The sequence below is a fragment of the Salvelinus alpinus genome, chromosome 6, assembly GCF_045679555.1.
Source record: "Salvelinus alpinus chromosome 6, SLU_Salpinus.1, whole genome shotgun sequence".
NCBI classification, from domain to species: Eukaryota; Metazoa; Chordata; class Actinopteri; order Salmoniformes; family Salmonidae; genus Salvelinus; species Salvelinus alpinus.
This window is the reverse complement of record NC_092091.1, coordinates 53,179,149-53,198,518: the sequence shown is the minus strand read 5'-3', so window position 1 is coordinate 53,198,518 and position 19,370 is coordinate 53,179,149. Positions and strand designations below refer to the sequence as shown.

Sequence of the window (19,370 nt, the reverse complement as noted above, 5' to 3'; positions counted from 1 at the left end):
TGGAAAATATCAGGAGTGGGTTTGCCGGAACAAACTTGTCTTAAACACCAAGAAAACCAAAGTTATGTTTGTCTGTTCCACCAGGAAAAGGTCAACACAGCATGGGATACAATTAAGTATGGGGGGAGTACAAATTGAGGAAGTGGCAGAAACCAAACTACTAGGAGTGCATGTAAAAAAATATATTATAACTGCATGCATGATCAGAAGGATAGCTAAATATTTCCTAGGAAAGATTCTTAAGCAAATAACCCAAGCATTAATTGGGAATCAGGTGAATTAGTGTTCTGTGGTCTGGGAAAATGCATCAAGTTAAGTTAGGAGGCTGCAGATTGCACAGAAGAAAGCAGCAAGGATTTCTTTTATTTCATAATATACACCATTTAAATCGGCCAAACTCTATTCACAACAGTATTCAGTTGGTAAGAGACAGACATTCAGTAAATACTAGGAATAGATTGTCCACCATCTATGTGTTATCCAGACAGAAAAGACTGCTAGAGTATTTATCTGGTCAATATGTCAGTGTATTATGTCTGTTTGTATGTGAAAATGTGATCGTATTATAAATTGTATTTGAATGCTTAAGGACTCTTGGAAGTTTTGTCCAAATGAGGACTAAAAGAGATCCTGATAAAATAAAATCAAACCATTGGCCTCGTGGTGAAATCCCTGAGAAGTCAGGGAGTCAGGAAGGACGCCTGTATCTTTGTAGTGACTGAGTGTATTGATACACCATCCAAAGTATAATAAATAACTTCACAATGCTCAAAAGGATATTCAATGTCTGCTTTTTTATCCATCTACTAATAGGTGCCCTTCTTTGTGAGGCACTGGAAACCCTCCATGGTCTTTGTTGTTGAATCTGCGTTTGAAATTCACTGCTTGACTGCGGTACCTTACAGATAATTGTATGGGGTACAGAGATGAGGTAGTCATTCAACTAATATTGCACACAGAGTGAGTCCATGCAACTTATTATGTGACTTGTTAAGTACTCCTGAACTTATTTAGGCTTGCCAAAACAAATTGGGTTGAATACTTACTGACTCAAGACATTTCAGCTTTTCATTTTTAATTAATTTGTAAACATTTCTAAAAAAGTAATTCCACTTGGATATTATGGAGTATTGTGTGTAGGCCAGTGACAACATCAATTTAATCCATTTTAAATGCTGGCCACAAAATGTTGAAAAAGTCAAGGGGTGTGAATACTTTCTGAAGGCACTGTATGTCCTACGTACAATCAAAGGGTTCTCGGGAGTAGTGCGCAGCATGTTGCTATATTTGGAGTCCCTTGAGGAATAGGGGTTGTGAAATAACAGCCTATATTCCCTCCAGGTTGCTCAGACTGTGACATTAGCTTCACTAAGCCTCACGCGGGCATAGCTTTACAGTTCGTTCAAAGCCTTTTTCAGGGGTATACAATGATTTACACTACACTCGCCATTGACACGTTTCCTGTTTCGAGACACGCATGCCGTAAAATTGGCTTTTGTATCGGTTAGTATTATTTCCATCCCTCGAGACAAAGCTGATTGTGCTGTGCTGTTAAGTAGTTGTGTAAGCTTGTGTTCTGTGATAAGTACAGTGACTTCCAAGAATAACCTTTGAGTTCAGGTTCAGGTTCAGTATACTGTCTGTCTATACTGCTCTTGTTGTTGTCAATTTATGTTTTGTTATATTGTTTTTACTACAGAGCAAACTGCCATACCAACCAGTCAATCTTAGTCATGTTAGCGCAAACCCAAAACTCATTGTTAAGCACATTATACTGCTAAAGTCTTTTTCTAGTGAAGTGGACCTACCAGCACTCTTATGTCCTGTAATTCCACCAGTAAAACATAAACAGGTCAGGGCGTATCCCCATCCACCATTCACAATCTACCCAGTCAGACTCACCTCGTCCTTGTTCTCCTTGAAGGACCTGGACCGGGTGATGCGGGCTGACGAGAACCCACCGGTGGCGGGCACACCCTCCCGGCCCTGCGCCTCCTCCTGCTGGCCGAACAGCTCCTCCACGGAGCGCACGTCGATCTGGTACTGCTGCTGGCAGCGCACGGCCATGGTCCAGATGTTGGGCTGGCCCCGCACCTTCTCCTCCGGGATGGGCTTCCAGAAAAAGCTACGCACCCTCCGCTTCTTCCGCACACCATGGCTGGAGAGGGAGGTTGGTGGTGGGGGAGGGGGAGGAGGGGCGTTCGGGGGCAGGGGTGGTGGTGACGGTGGGGCGTAGTGGTGGGGTAGTGTGGTAGGGTGCAGGGGGGGTTCGTTGGGGAAGAGAGAGGGGAGATTAGAAGGTGAGGGGGTGTGGCCCGACATTGGGGAGAGGTCGGAGGTGGTGCTGGTAGTGCTGGTGGTGCTGGCTGTGGTGGCGGCGCTGCTGCACTCACTGCTGCAGCTCTCTGTCTCATTAGCCAGCGACGGGCTGCTCATAACATGCATCACACTAGCGCACCATTGGGGTGGGGCCTAGTTCTGAGAGTCCACTGCGTCAGATTCTCTCTGCCCTCAATTTCGCTCTCGAGAGTTTGGAGTAGCCCAATCAACTAACAACCTTTCACACAACTTAAACTCAAGTTATTCAGGTATGTCGAAGAAATCATAAACTGTCTGTGGTTTTAAAAACTAATAAAATCACGGGTCAAGGGTTAAATGTCAAAATAGCTCGAGCACAATAGACGTTCTGTCTAGTCACGGCGAGGTTAACATGCTCTCTGATTCCGTCTGTCTCCATCTTGCTGCCCGTATACCATCACTTCAAACTGGGCCTTGGTAGGGTTCTGGCGCGTTCTGTGGAGGTCGTCGTTGGGGGAACCACCATGGACCTATAGGGAGGTACAAAAACAACACAAGAAAGGATTATTTGGGGGCAGCCATGCATGTTGTCCCCAGGATAATCTAAATTAGGGGAAATTGAGGGGTGCGACACATCAAAAGAGAGAAGGGGGAACCACCCCGGTCGAGGGGAAACCACAATAGGGATATGACAGACTCCATTATTCTTTTGAAGTCCTTGAAGTCAACCTGCTGGGTGTAAAATGTCCGGTGACACTAGTCTACACATACTTACGCCCAGGGTTACTGGAAGGTATCCAAAGCACAACATGGATTTGCCAGGAGCGTATTTAGTTTTCCACAGGTTAGCGAACATGCCATTTCTTTTTCCCTTTGTGGATTTTAATATAGTTTTAGAGTATTAAACCATTGAATTGGATTGATTTACATTTGTACTAAAGTTCCCAGTCCACTTCTCTGTGGAACTTTTCTCATGTAGGAGTTAAATATCATAAATTGGATGATAGGTTGTTCTACTGACCTACCTTTATGACTGGGAGTGGACTGACCAATCTACTACATGAGTGACATCATCTTAGACCTTTGCATAAAATGAGTAATACTCCATCGACGTTCGCACAATAACCCACATTTCAATATGCAAAGCACCTGATATCACAAAGACAGCTGTTGCCACAGGAGCGGCACAAAACATAAAGGTCAACTTTGAGAGAAAAGTACCTCAAACCATAACGAACCACCTTAAACAACCAAAACAACTGCTGCACTCCCGAGTGGCGCAGCGGCCTGAGGCACTGTGTCTCAGTGCAAGAGGCGTCACTCCAGTCTCTGGTTTGAATCCAGGCTGCATCACATACGGCCATGATTAGGAGTCTTATAGGGCGGTGCACAATTGGCCCAGCGTTGCTGGGGTAGGCCGTCATTGTAAATAAGAATTTGTTCTTAATTGACTTGCCTAGTTAAATAAATAAAGGACCTTAGTTTCTACTGAATATGATGCATTATTCTTGTAAGGAAGCATTTGAACCAGTCCTGGCACAATGATCATATTGCCAACTGACATTTACTCCTGAGGTGCTGACCTGTTGCACCCTCGACAACCACTGTGATTATTATTATTTGAACCTGCTGGTCATCTATAAACATTTGAACATCTTGGCCATGTTCTGTTATAATCTCCACCCGGCACAGCCAGAAGAGGACTGGCCACCCCTCATAGCCTGGTCCTCTCTAGGTTTCTTCCTAGGTTTTGGCCTTTCTAGGGAGTTTTTCCTAGCCACCGTGCTTCTACACCTGCATTGCTTGCTGTTTGGGGTTTTAGGCTGGGTTTCTGTACAGCACTTTGTGACATCAGCTGATGTAAAAAGGGCTTTATAAATACATTTGATTGATATTTCATGCAAAGCCTGATTGCTTAAATGTTGTTTTGTGTTACATGCCAAAATCATCTTAAAGTTACTTTATTGAGCTACACAGTCAATTTCAATTCAGGATGATTTGTACATTGAATGCAAAGCAGGTTAATATCGGGGATATTGACTTGCATTGGTTTTTGGAGAAAAATTATAAAAAGTTTGGAGAAAGTGGCAAGGTAAAGTAAACCAAAGCATGGGTTGCTATCTTTTCTGCTTACAGGGTAAGGAAACCAATATATAATTTTGTAATTTGGGTGAGCCATCTCTTTAAGTTCCGCTTTAACAATACCTTCTGTTGTACAGTACTTTCAGGTTTTGTCTGATAATAAGAATGAAAGGAGTAGCCTCTGGAAAACGGATATGAAGACAGAAGACTCGATCACATTTCTCTCATCCTAGTCCCTTTGTCTGTTTGATAAAAGACCACGACCATAAGGAAGGCAAATAGGGTCTTCCTCCCTTTTCAAATCAACCCCCATAGTTCTGTGATGGTGACTAACTCTCTTTCAGAACAACACATCACTCACAACCCAAGCTGACATTGCCTTGGTCATGTGATAGCCACTCATTTCCAAACAAGGAAAGGGATAGCTGACCTGACAAAACAAGGAACTGGATATGAGGCATAATAATGGTACAGTGGAAACATCAGTCAGGAAACATCAGTGCTCCAGTATGCCCCTAGGGACTGACTTAAGATCAGCCTATCATTAACCATTTGAGCCAAAACAAAATCAAACTGACCCTGGGTCAGGGATTTAAGACATTTATGGTAACCCTTTAGTCTATTTTAACCAAAGAAAGGCCTGCTGTTTTCTGGATCTTTCCATGTCATGGCAACGGCACTACATCCGTTAGCGCCCTGTCCACCGGATCCCAGGGGTCTTTTACTAATTCATACGGCTGACGTCACGGCCGGCCTCGTGTTGCCTGCTCGTAGTGCAACTTCAGCTGTCCTGTCCTCGCCCGTCGCTCATGCCTTATTCATGGGGCCTGTGAGGAGCAGTTGACCCCATGGTGAATCATCTTCTAAAAGGATGCTGCTAGATATGTGGTGATTAGGTAGGCTAGGCTAGGCTAGGCTATGCTATGGTAGGAGATGCTATTGGGAAAACAGGCAGTTGGAGGGAGGGGGTTAAAGCTGCTATAGCCGCCTTCTCTGGCTCACTCGACTATCTGGTTGTTGTCATAATGTATTTGCTGCGAAGTCAGCTGCTCCGGAGTCGCATGGTGTACACACGCACGCACACGCACACGCGCACACACACACACACACACACACACACACACACACACACACACACACACACACACACACACACACACACACACACACACACACACACACACACACACACACACACACACACACACACACACACACACACACACACTGGAGGGAATAGGGCTAGAGGGAATAGAGGCAGTTTTACGGGTTCCTGACCAATTGTGCTATTTTGTGTATTTTTTTAAGCTTTTTTTGTACATAATGTTTTCGCAATCGTTTCCTATGGCAGATAAGAGCTTCTGGGCATAAACACAGCTATCACTAACCTCGACTTGGACGAGGACTTCTACTTCAACGAGTCGGAAGTGAAATATATATTGATTATGTCAGATCAGGCCCAGATCACGAACAATCGAAGAAGGAGGGGACGGCGCTGTAGAGGCCGGCGTGTGGGATACCGGACGAGACTACAACGGAGAGTGGACAAATCGCCTCTACCCTCCGTTCTATTGGCGAACATGCAATCACTGGAGAATAAACCGGATGAGCTCTAGAGTTTTGGACGACTATGTGATCACGCTCTCCGTAGCTGATGTGAGTAAGACCTTTGAACAGGTCAACATTCACAAGGCCGCAGGGCCAGACGGATTGCCAGGACGTGTACTCCGAGCATGCGCTGACCAACTGGCAAGTGTCTTCACTGACATTTTCAACCTGTCCCTGACTAAGTCTGTAATACCAACATGTTTCAAGCAGACCACCATATTCCCTGTGCTCAAGAACACTAAGGTAACCTAACTAAATGACTACCGACCCGTAGCACTCACGTCTGTAGCCATGAAGTGCTTTGAAAGGTTGGTCATGGCTCACATCAACACCATTATCCCAGAAACCCTAGACCCACCCCAATTTGCATACCGCCCCAACAGATCCACAGATGATGCAATCTCTATTGCACTCCACACTGCCCTTTCCCACCTGGACAAAAGGAGCACCTATGTGAGAATTGACTACAGCTCAGCGTTCAACACCATAGTGCCCTCAATGCTCATCACGAAGCTAAGGACCCTGGGACTAAACACCTCCCTCTGCAACTGGATCCTGGTCTTCCTTGACGGGCCGCCCCCAGGTGGTAAGGGCAGGTAACACATCTGCCACGCTGATCGTCAACACAGGGGCCCCTCAGGGGTGCATGCTCAGTACCCTCCTGTGCTCCCTGTTCACTCATGACTGCATGGCCAGGCACGACTCCAACACCATCACCAACAAACTATCATGGTCCAAACACACCAAGACAGTTGTGAAGAGGGCACGACAAAGCCTATTCCCCCTCAGGAGACTGAAAAGATATGGCATGGGTCCTCAGATCCTCAAAAGGTTCTACAGCCGCACCATCGAGAGCATCCTGACTGGTTGCACTACAGAGGGTAGTGCGTACGGCCCAATACATCACGGGGGCCAAGCTAACTGCCATCCAGGACCTCCATACCAGGAGGTGTCAGAGGAAGGCCCTAAGAATTTTCAAAGACTCCAGTCACCCAAGTCATAGACTGTTCTCTCTGCTACCGCATGGCAAGCGGTACCAGAACGCTAAGTCTAGGTCCAAAAGGCTTCTTAACAACTTCTACCCCCAAGCCATAAGACTCCTGAACAGTTAATCAAAGGGCTACCCAGACCACTCTTTTACACTGCTGCTACTCTCTGTTTATTATCTATGCATAGTCCCTTTAACTCCACCTACATGTACATATTACCTCAATTACCTCGACTAACCGGTGTCCCAGCACATTGATTCTGTAACGGTGCCCCCTGTATATAGCCTCGCTATTGTTATTTTACTGCTGCTGTTAAATTATTTGTTACTTTTATTTGTATTTTTTTACTTATTTTTCTTAACTGCATTGTTGGTTAAGGGCTTGTAAGTAAGCATTTCACTGTAAGTGGTGGTGGAAGATGCCGTTTTTGGAGTGGAGGATGAAGTGAAAGAAGATGAAGACGTTTTTGGTTGTATTCGGCGCCTTTGACAAATAAAATTTGATTTGATTTGAAAACATTAAGAACACCTGCTCTTTCCATGACATATACTGACCAGGTGAATACAGATGAAAGCTATGATCGCTCACTTGTTAAATCCACTTCAATCAATGTAGATGAAGGGGAAGAAACAGGTTAAAGAAGGGTTTTTAAGCCTTAAGACAATTGAGACATGGATTGTGTATGTATGCCATTCAGAGGGGTGAATAGGAAAGACAAAAGATTTAAGTACCTTTGAACGGGGTATGGTAGTATGTGCCAGGTGCACCAGTTTGTGTCAAGAACTGCAACTCTGCTGGGTTTTTCACGCTCAACAGTTTCCCGTGTGTATCAAAAATGGTCAACCACCCAAAGGACATCCAGTCAACTTGACACAACTGCGATACGCATTGGAGTCAACATGGGCCAGCATACCTGTGAAACGCTTTCGACACCTTGTAGAATCCTTTGAGGCTGTTTGAGGGCAAAAGGGAGGGGGATGGGGGGTGCAACTCAACATTAAGAAGTTGTACTTAGGGCCTCCCGGGTGGCGCAGTGGTCTAGAGCACTGCATCACAGTGCTATGCTGTGCCACCAGAGTCTGGGTTCGCGCCCAGGCTCTGTCGCAGCCGGCCGCGACCGGGAGGTCCGTGGGGCTACGCACAATTGGCTTAGCGTCGTCCGGGTTAGGGAGGGTTTGGTCGGTAGGGATATCCTTGTCTCATCACGCTCCAGCGACTCCTGTGGCGGGCCGGGCGCAGTGCGCGCTAACCGAGGGGGGCGGGTGCACGGTGTTTCCTCCAACACATTGGTGCGGCTGGCTTCCGGGTTGGAGGCGCGCTGTGTTAAGAAGCAGTGCGGCTTGGTTGGGTTGTGCTTCGGAGGACGCATGACTTTCGAGCTTCGTCTCTCCCGAGCCCGTACGGGAGTTGTAGCGATGAGACAAGATAGTAATTACTAGCGATTGGATACCACGAAAATTGGGGAGAAAAGGGGATAAAATTTAAAAAATATATATATATAAATAAAATTAAAAAAAGTTGTACTTAATGTTTTGTACACTCAGTGTATATAATTTTAAAGTCAGAGCATTCCCACAGATGTTCAAATAATGCTAACTGTCAACGACAGCTTAAAACAGCAGTGCTAGTTTGGGGCATCTTGAGACAAAAGAGAAGACAGGACCCCAAGAAGACAACAACAAGAGTGTCTGCTCCCTTCTAAAGAGACAGTAAACTATTTGTAACTCTGTAAAATGCCCTGAAGGCAACAGACAGAGTTGGAATGAGTGTCTAGCTACAATACATCCACCTGCTGTACTGAGAGTGAGTGAGCCCAGACAGACTGTTGAGGATCTCATTGTGGTAGTCCACCTGTTGTCAGCCCTGCAGCGTTCCCACTCCCATCAGTCTTTATCAGTGACAGGGATACCCCACCCAGCCTCATTAACCACTGGGCACGATGTGTCCCCCGCCACAGAGAGAAAGGGTTAAGATGGACGCACAAAGGCTCCTTTAAAGTTTATCTTTAAAGGAGAGGTAGTGTGGATTGTTGAAGCTGGCTTTTAAGCCCTGAGGACAGTGTGGCCAGATTCTACACAATAGGGGGAAAGGGGTGTGGCAGAGACATGATATTGGATGTGTGTGTGTATGTGGTTCCCCAACTCTCGGGTGACATTCTTTACCTAGACCATGTGGCATATTACTTTCCCCCTAGCCCACCACCATCTTCTCATTCACTACTCCAATATTGGTGGCTAAGGAGACAAATCCTCCTCCAGATCAGAGGGTGAGTTGTAATCCGGCGTCCCCAAGAGAGGTTACTTCCTGTGGCTGTTTGAGCTTTTGTTAACCCCAGCACAAACACACAGTCACACACACACACACACGCGCACACACAGTCTGAGTGCTCGTTAACCCCCGCAGCGCCGGGGCTTTTCACTGGCACAGTCGGGGCAGAGAGGGTCCGCCTCTCTGGGATTAAGCCAATCCTGCATCCGCCATCATCGCAGCGGAAACGCTTATTAGAGGAGAGCAGCTTTGCGGAGAGCTCAGTGGGGAATGGCTCCCGTGCTTTAGAACTTCTCTGTTTTAGATCCCTCAAAAGGTTCTTGATCTGGACTTGTCTACGTGTGTAAGGTAGTCAAATTGCCTATGGCCTTCTTTCGTGTCTTCGTCATATCTCTTTGCCCTATTTTACTAGTGTTTACCTCAGTAGGACTGCTTGTTGACCTTGTAACAGTGAATCTTGTCCACATCTGTCTCTTTTCACTGTTCACCATCATGGAATGAATGTGTCATACCGGGATCAGTGTTTTCTGTTCAGGCTCCTTTTCAAGATACTATAGTAAAATCAGCACACTATGTCATAGAAACAGTCCACTGCCTGGGCTGTCTAGTCGTATCTACACTGTATATTTATATTATCTTTCAAACCAAACTTGCTAGGAAAACAAGGCAGCTTAGGCTTTGTTCAGTTTAGTACAGCATACCGGCTTCCTCACTTCCCCCTTCTCTGACACATCAGATGGGGAGGTGAGTGACACACTCAAGCACGCACACACACGCACATAGAAACAGTAAGGGGAGGCGGAGTGTGAGTGAGGCAGAGCAAACGATGGGGCGAGCAGGTGGATATATCAACTGTGTGAGATTAAACACACGCAGGCATTTACACAGACATACATAAACACAGTTACCCAGATACCCAGACAAAAGAGCCTCTCAGCCAAACAATCTCCTTTAATAAAAAGGATATGAAATGACGCCTTATGGGTGCGTGTGGCAAACAGGGACAGATGCTTCCAGTACACGCTGTACAACAGTCACTGGCAACAGCAGCAGAGACACCCAGGGCGGCAGGTAGCCTAGTCGTTAGAGCGTTGGGCCAGTAACTTAAAGGTTGCAGGATTGAATCCCAGAGCTGATAAAAAGCTGTCGTTCTGCCCCTGAGCAAGGCAGTTAACCCACTGTTCCCCAGGCGCCGAAGATGTGGATGTCAATTATGGCAGCACCCCACACCTCTCTGATTTAGTGGGTTAAATGTGGAACACACATTTCAGTTGTACAACTGACTGTCATTCAGCCAGGGCAGGAGATGACAGATTGCAGCAATAATGTAGCCAAGGGTGATCACAATACTGCTTTCAGTCTTATCTGCTCGTGGTCTTGTCTACTCTGGTCTATCCACTTTCATACGTCACTGAAACCACCGCAACTCCTGTCGTGCAATATGTGTTACTCAGAGCAAAATGTGTCACTGTACCTGACGAGTCGAGGATTGAAATGTTTTGAGTGTAGACCAAAACCTCATCCATCTACTGTTATGAATTTTGACAACAACTAGCACAAACAACAGATGAATAAATCTGCCATTCACTGTCTGGAGGGGATGTTAGGCAACGGTGTGAACAACGGGGGCTTTTATTAGACAAATCCTGATCGGATTCAGGAAAGAAAAGGGATTAATCAAATACTTTGAAAGATTGAGATTAAGACTGAGATTAGTGCTCGGATGGAGCCTGTATTTTCTGATTGAACATTATAGGCCAGTGTAAGTAGCTCTAGTAACTGAAAATGCACATGTCCCTTATGAAAATGAATCTCTCTTCCAGAATGAACGACAGAAAAATCAAAGTTGCAGTCTTAAACAGGTACTGACCTCTAGGTTCCCTGGCACCCTCTTCTCTATAGTGCACTACTTTTGACCAGAGCTTTTGACCCGAGAACTATAGACCCTGGTCAAAAGTAATGCACTATACAGGGAATATGGTGCCATTTGGGACACAACCAGACAGACAGCTTACATAAGCTTCTAAGTTGATGCAATATTCAACACAGCGAAAGCAACATGTACTTGCTCCTATGCAAATATATTATGAATTCATGATTCTCAAAGGAGCTCTTCCTTTGAAAGTTTGAGCCATTTCTACCAAGATACTTCATAAGAAGTCACTGCGCATTTCATGGGGCATCTTCTATCATAAATCTTCTATTATGAATCAAACGAATTAAAACAAATAAATCATTATAGAAATCCAGTTGGATTATGCTACACACAGATAGGCCTAGATGCACTGGGAATCAAACATGCAAACTTGACATGTTAATGGACCTTGAAGGAGGGGAAGTTGATTCCCTATTGTCTTTAGACTTTCTACTAATGTTAAAACATGAAAGAACTGTACACATCTAACCAAATCCTTTCCCTGGGTTAAATGCTCCCAGCTTAGAACATCATCCCTAGAGACAAATAACTCACCATTTAGACTCTTGCTGAGCAAACATTTTATCTAATGCGTCCCTACCATCTGTCAAATGAGCTCCTTATAAAGTGAAAGCCCTCTCCCTAAACACACACATACTTTCCCTCCCGCTTTCCCTCCTTCCCCCTATCTCATCTCTTGACTGAGGTGTTCAAACACCACATTGTTTTATGGCACGATTATGTCCCTCGCTATTGGAATGGCTGTGATAACTTGGGGCCAATAAAATATATCCAATGGAGGATACTAGCGTCTAAATTTTAAGATAAGGGAGAACTACTGCTTGACCTCTATTTCATAGCATCCCAAATAATCAAATGCAACCAGTACATTATCAGACGATAGGATCTGCTGCTGGTTCAAGCTGGACTCAGGGGTAGACATAATATAGTAAATGTAAATCTGGGACACTCCAATTAGAATGATATGTTACGTTTCATATGGTATGTATCAATTTGTGGATGTCTATCATCCATTTCGTATGATATGTTACGAATTGAAATTGGTACATGTTACGAAATTTGCAAAACATATGATATGTTACAAATTACAATTTGTCTAGGAAGATAACTCTCACGTTAGCTCGGTGGCTAACGTTAGCTAGGCTAGGGGCTATGGTTAGCGGTTAAGGTTAGGGTTAAGGTTAGGGCTAGGAGTTAGGTTAAAGGGTTAACGTTAGGGGAAGGATTAGCTAACATGCTAAGTAATTGCAAAGTAGCTAAAACGTAGTAATAGTTGCTAAGTTGCTAATTAGCAAAAACGCTAAAGTTGTCCATGATGAGATTCGAACACGCAACATTTGGGTTGCTAGACGTTTGTGTCATACGCTCGACCAGCCACCCTACTTCTATTTTTGCCTAAAGTAACCTTCTATCTTATGTAACCATACCAAAGGTAACATATGCTACTAATTTGAGTATCCCGGATTTACGGTTATTATGTTACGTATGAGACAAGGCTGGCTGGTTAAGCATATTCTGCAGGATCAAGGATACAAACAAACAACCAAAGCTGTGTATGGGACAGGTCATTATACTGGGTGTAAGGGTGTAACAGAACTCAATAGCTCATTACAAATCTCCCGGCTGTTAATGAGCTTTCAGCAAATTATCAGTTTGTTGTTGGTCTACTAGTAATTATGGACACTGAAATAATGGACACGGATGATAAGGCCACGGTGAACTTTGCAATGAGTGAAGTAGTTATACTAATCAAATACATTATTTGTGAATAATATAGAGGTTCACCTCACAATATTCAGACAAAACATTTATCCAGACTAAATATTATGTTGTAATCAATTAAGCTACATAACAATTTTAGATGTGCAACGGATACACTTTATGGTTTGGAAAGCAGTCATAACAAATGGCAATCAAAAACATGAAAATAAAGTTATTTTTAAATCTCCTTGGTTTTTAGAGTCTATCTGGGATCACCAAAATGATCATCATTCTTCCTCCAAACTGTCCCGCTCTGCCTCCCTGCTCTGACTCAACAGTGGCCTACAGACTACATTTTTTTCTCAAAACGTTGCTATTAATACACTTCTATTCATTTTTTCCGCATCATAATCTCGTTCCCGGTGCGACAGGGGCCGGGTGAAGGTGACAGTAATTACAGTGGCAAGAAAAAGTATGTGAACCCTTTGGAATTACCTGGAATTCTGCCTAAATTGATCATAACATTTGATCTGATCTTCATCTGTCACAACAATAGACAAACACAGTCTGCTTAAACTAATAACACACAAACAATTATACGTTTTCATGTCTTTATGGAACACACCGTGTAAACATTCACAGTGCAGGGTGGGAAAAGTATGTGAACCCTTGGTTCTAATAACTGGTTAACCGTACTTTGGCAGTAATAACCTCAACCAAACGTGTTCTGTAGTTACGGATCAGAACTGCACAACGGCCAGGAGGAATTTTGGACCATTCCCCTTTACAAAACACTTTCAGTTCAGCAATATTCTTGGGATGTCTGGCGTGAACCGCTCTCTTGAGGTCATGCCACAGCATCTCAATCGGATTAAGGTCAGGACTCTGACTGGGCCACTCCAGAAGGCATATTTTCTTCTGTTGAAGCCATTGTGTTGATTTACTTCTGTGTTTTGGGTCGTTGTCCTGTTGCATCACCCAACTTCTGTTGAGCTTCAATGTGCACTTTTGCAAACTTCAGACGTGCAGCAATATTTTTTTGGGGACAGCAGTGGCTTCTTCCGTCGTGTCCTCCCATGAACACCATTCTTGTTTAGTGTTTCACGTATCGTAGACTCGTCAACAGAGATGTTAGCATGTTCCAGAGATGTCTTTAAGTCTTTAGCTGACACTGTAAGATTCTTCTTAACCTCAATGACCATTTATGCAAGTCAACAATTCTTAATCTTGGGTCTTCTGAGATCTCTTTTGTTCGAGGGCATGGTTCACATCAGGAAATGCTTCTTGTGAATAGCAAACTCAAATTTTGTGAGTGTTTTTTATAGGGCAGGGCAGCTCTAACCAACATCTCCAATCTCGTCTCAATGATTGTACTCCAGGTTAGCTGACTCCTGACTCCAATTAGCTTTTGGAGAAGTCATTAGAGGTTCACATACTTTTTCCAACCTACACTGTGAATGTTTAAATTATGTATTCAATATAGACAAGAAAAACACAATAATGTGTGTGTTACTAGTTTAAGCAGACTGCGTTTGTCTGTTGTTGTGACTTAGATGAAGATCAGATCTAATTGTATGACCAATTTATGGAGAAATCCAGATAATTCCAAAAGGTTCACAATACTTTTTCTTGCCACTGTACACTTAACTCATATCTCTATTCAATTTTCTCTGCGGCTCAAATTATTTATTCCTCCTCCAGTTGTTTTGCAATTGAGTAAAGGACATTAGGGGTACGGATGACACGGATGGCCGCATATTTGTCACACTGTGGAATTATTCAAATGAGTTGTGGTGTGATGGAAGTTAAACATACAGACAGATTCATCAATAACAAGTAAACCTACACAATCTTACTGTAAACATTAGTAAGATATATACAGTTGAAGTTGGAAGTTTACATACACCTTAGCCAAATACATTTAAACTCAGTTTTTCACAATTCCTGACATTTAATCCTCGTAAAAATCCCTGTCTTAGGTCAGTTAGGATCACCACTTTATTTTAAGAATGTGAAATGTCAGAATAATAGTTGAGAGAATTATTTATCTCAGCTTTTATTTCTTTCATCACATTCCCAGTTGGTCAGAAGTTGACATACACTCAATTAGTATTTGGTAGCATTGCCTTTAAATGTTTTCACTTGTGTCAAATGCATTGGGGAGCCTTCCACAAGCTTCCCACAATAAGTTGGGTGAATTTTGGCCCATTCCTCCTGACAGAGCTGGTGTAACTGAGTCAGGTTTGTAGGCCTCCTTGCTCGCACACACTTTTTCAGTTCTGCCCACAAATGTTCTACAGGATTGAGGTCAGGGCTTTGTGATGGCCACTCCAATACCTTGACTTTGTTGTCCTTAAGCCCTTTTGCCACAACTTTGGAAGTATGCTTGGGGTCATTGTCCATTTGGAAGACCCTTTTGCGACCAAGCTTTTACTTCCTGACTGATGTCTTGAGATGTTGCTTCAATATATCCACATAATTTTCCTCGCTCATGATGCTATCTAGTTTGTGAAGTGCACCAGTCCCTCCTGCAGCAAAGCACCCCCACAACATGCTGCTGTCACCCCCGTGCTTCACGGTTGGGATGGTGTTCTTTGGCTTGCAAGCCTCCCCCTTTTTCCTCCAAACATAACGATGGTCATTATGGCCAAACAGTTCTATTTTTGTTTCATCAGGCCAGGGGACATTTCTCTAAAAAGTACGATCTGTGTCCCCATGTGCAGTTGCACACCGTAGTCTGGCTTTTTCATGGCGGTTTTGGAGCAGTGGCTTCTTCCTTGCTGAGTTTCCTCTCAGGTTATGTCGATATAGGACTCGTTTTACTGTGGATATAGATACTTTTGTACCTGTTTCCTCCAGCATCTTCACAAGGTCTTTTGCTGTTGTTCTGGGATTGATTTGCCCTTTTCGCTCCAAAGTACGTTCATCTCTAGGAGACAGAATGCGTCTCCTTCCTGAGCGGTATGACGGCTGCGTGGTCCCATGGTGTTAATACTTGTGTACTATTGTTTGTGCAGATGAACGTGGTACCTTCAGGTGTTTGGAAATTACTCCCAAGGATGAACAAGACTTGTGGAGGGCTACAATTTTTTTTCTGAGGTCTTGGCTAATTTATTTTTATTTTCCCATGATGTCAAGCAAAGAGGCACTGAGTTTAAAGGTAGGCCTTGAAATACATCCACACGTACACCTCCAATTGACTCAAATTATGTCAATTAGCCTATCAGATGCTGCTAAAGCCATGACACAATTTTCTGGAATTTTCCAAGTGGTTTAAAGGCACAGTCAACCTAGTGTATGTAAACTTCTGACCCACTGGAATTGTGATACAGTGAATTATAAGTGAAATAATCTGTTTGTAAACAATTGTTGGAAAAATTACTTGTGTCAAACACAAAGTAGATGTCCTAACCGACTTCCCAAAACTTTTGTTTGTTAACAAGAAATTTGTGGAGTGGTTGAAAAACGAGTTTTAATGACTCCAACCTAAGTGTATGTAAACTTCCGACTTCAACTGTAAGGAGAGATAAGTAAGAGAAGGCCACTGGCCATTCAATTTCATGTTTCAACCATGCAAATGTCTCTCCAACTTTGACATGCCTTCAGAATTCATGACTGATAGCCCTCATTTATCTGTACAACATCCAGTCTTACAGTTTTTGTCAGTATAGGAGCATCATGGCAAAAACTAAGACTGGCCAATAGGTTCTACCCCTTGACCCCCTCCACAATGAACATTTTAATTCTATTTTTTGGGGCATGCTTATTTCTTACAGAAATAAACAATTCCACAAATCTGCCCAAACCAGCTTCTATCCTTTCACTCTCTTTTTTAAACAGAGGCACACACACATACCCACACAGACACACACATAATGGCATCACTACAACAACAAACCCTCCAAAACAAAAAGGGCCTCAGTTTCTACTATAGCTTTTCTACATTTTGCTAACAATTTGCTCACTTCTTCTCATCCATCTGTTGCTTATATGATGTAGTGCAAAAACACCTCTAATGCCAGACCCAGACCATTGGACTTCAGTGGAAACCAGCCAGTGAGTGTGTGGGAGCTAATCACTACCCCATATTTTCTGTCTGGTTTTCACCATTGATCCTCTGAGTCATTAGAGAAGGTACATCTAGGGAAACAAAGTGTGTGTTTGAGATTTATATTGCAGCCCGACTGCGCATGCAGTGCCCAGAATCACGGGATCTACAAATCACATTGCATCCCAAGGAACTACTCATTATGTGATCAAGATCAAACTGATCTCTTCAAACACGTTAAAAGGGAGGCCTACAGTTGGCCATCCATTCCCAGGAGTGGCTGGACAGATGATTAAACCCATAAGGCACAGAAAGTGGGTTTCTGGGTTAGGTAGTCCACGTTGTAAAACCAATCCTCTGTCTATTTGGGGCGTTGTCTTAGACTACAATTCAGATGAAAAAGGATTACGTATGAAACTCTTCGAACTACAAAGTAGAAGTCTTTCTCTGTTGTTGGATATGTAACTTTAGGCAGCATCTTGTCACCTGTCTTGTCCAAAATCTTCAGCATCCACTTTGAACACGTTGCTATACTGTACTTTGTGTACTATAGTCACTATTGAAAATGTTGATATGAAAATGTAGCAATAAAGGCTGGTCTGGTGCTCAACAGTAATATCAAGTAATTTGTGTTTTTGCTCCGAGACCGAGTGAAGACTGAGTACAACGTTATCCAAGTCCAAGAACGAAAATATAAAAAAGCAGTCTCAAGACCGGATTTGTGACTGAGTCCAGTCTCGAGTACTACTGCTATAGTGCATATAATACAATAACTAGTGAGGTACATGAAAGCATCTCTCTGATCTCACAATCAGTAAGAGTGTCACTTTTAAATCCACTTCATGAAAGTGTCATTAGTGTCTTCTCATCATGTTAAGTCTATCAAAACATATATAAAACCCAGAAAATCTATCAACTATGGAGCTCAAAGACATACATAAGAATACTGTATCTTGCAAATGATCCTAAGGCAGACAGAATTTGAGTTCTCCTTTATGCAACTTGGTCATTCATGTACTTACCTATAGAGTGGACAACCTGACAGTATGAATAAGTTATTAATGAAATAGGATAATTTATTGAGGGTCCCTAGAACATACTGTAATTGTACACGAGGAAGGATTGATTGCCTAACTCGTTCACAAATCATACAGATGGACAGCATACATAAATGCTGTCATGGAAATGTAGATAGAAAGACACAAGGCATTGCCAATGAAATAGGACTCCAGATCTCAGTGCGAATAGTTGAATCACATATCTCTCTATGGAACCTGCAGTACTGTACCAATGTCCTCTAGCCCATAGCCCCAATAGCAGCACAAACACCTGCAATCTCATTTTTCTTCCAGGCTTTTCGTGCTATAGACTTCCAACACGGCAGCACATAACAAATCCCAGAGCTTAGGATCAATCCATTAATCACAGCCTGGGAGTCTGAGACAAAGGGTTTCAGAATGGAGAGATTCAAGTCTGGAAGTTTTGCTCTGTCATTTTGCGTTCAAAAGGCCTAATATACAGCAGACATTTATATAGAAGCTAAAACTTATAAACTGCATCCCAAATGGCATCCTATTCCTTACGTTTAATCAGGGCCAAAAGGGGCTATAGGGAATTTTATAGGGACCTATATAGGCAATAGGGTGCCATTTGGGACATTCAGTACATTCAGAAAGTATTCACACCCCTCTACATTTTTCCACATTTTGTTGTGTTACAGCCTGAATTTCAAATGTATTAAATTTCGATTTTTTGTCACTGGCCTACACACAATAGCCCACAATGTCAAAGACGCATCATGAATTTCGATTTTTTAACAAACTAATTCAAATTGAAAAGCTGAAATGTCTTGAGTCAACAAGTATTTGTTAAGACAAGCCTAAATCATTTCAGGCATAAATATTTGCTTAACAAGTCATATAATAAGTTGCATGGACTTACTCTGTGTGCAATAATAGTGTTTAACATGTTTTTTTAATAACTACCTCATCTCTGTACCCCACACATATAATTATCTTTAAGGTCCCTCAGTCGAGCAGGGAATTTCAAACATAGATTCAACCACAAAGACCAGGGAGGTTTTCCAATGCCTCTAAAGAAGGGGACCTATTGGTCGATGTGTAAAAAAAAAAAAGCAGATATTGAATATTTCTTTGTGTGTGGTAAAGTTCTTTATTACACTTTGGATGGTGTATCAATACACCTAGTCACTACAAAGATGCAGGCGTCCTTCCTAACTCAGTTGCCAGAGAGGAAGGAAATCACTCAGGGATTTCACCATGAGGCCAATGGTGACTTTTAAACAGTTATAGAGTTTAATAGCTGTGATAGGAGAAAACTGAGGATGGATCAATAACATTTTAGTTACTCTACAACACTAACCTAAATGACAGAGTGAAAAGAAGAAAGCCTGTACAGAATACAATTATTTCAAAACATG

The 19,370-nt window shown here is 43.0% G+C and overlaps 1 protein-coding gene across 1 annotated transcript in view; it reads right to left on the bottom strand.

Annotated features, from left to right (window-relative positions):
• fhdc1 (FH2 domain containing 1) overlaps window positions 1-19,370 on the bottom strand; it is a 62,856-nt gene that overhangs the window by 38,455 nt on the left and 5,031 nt on the right. The window contains exon 2 of the mRNA XM_071407000.1: window positions 1,903-2,828. Coding sequence (XP_071263101.1) covers window positions 1,903-2,445 — 543 coding nt within the window. The 5' untranslated portion in view covers window positions 2,446-2,828. The remainder of the gene's footprint in view (window positions 1-1,902; window positions 2,829-19,370) is intronic.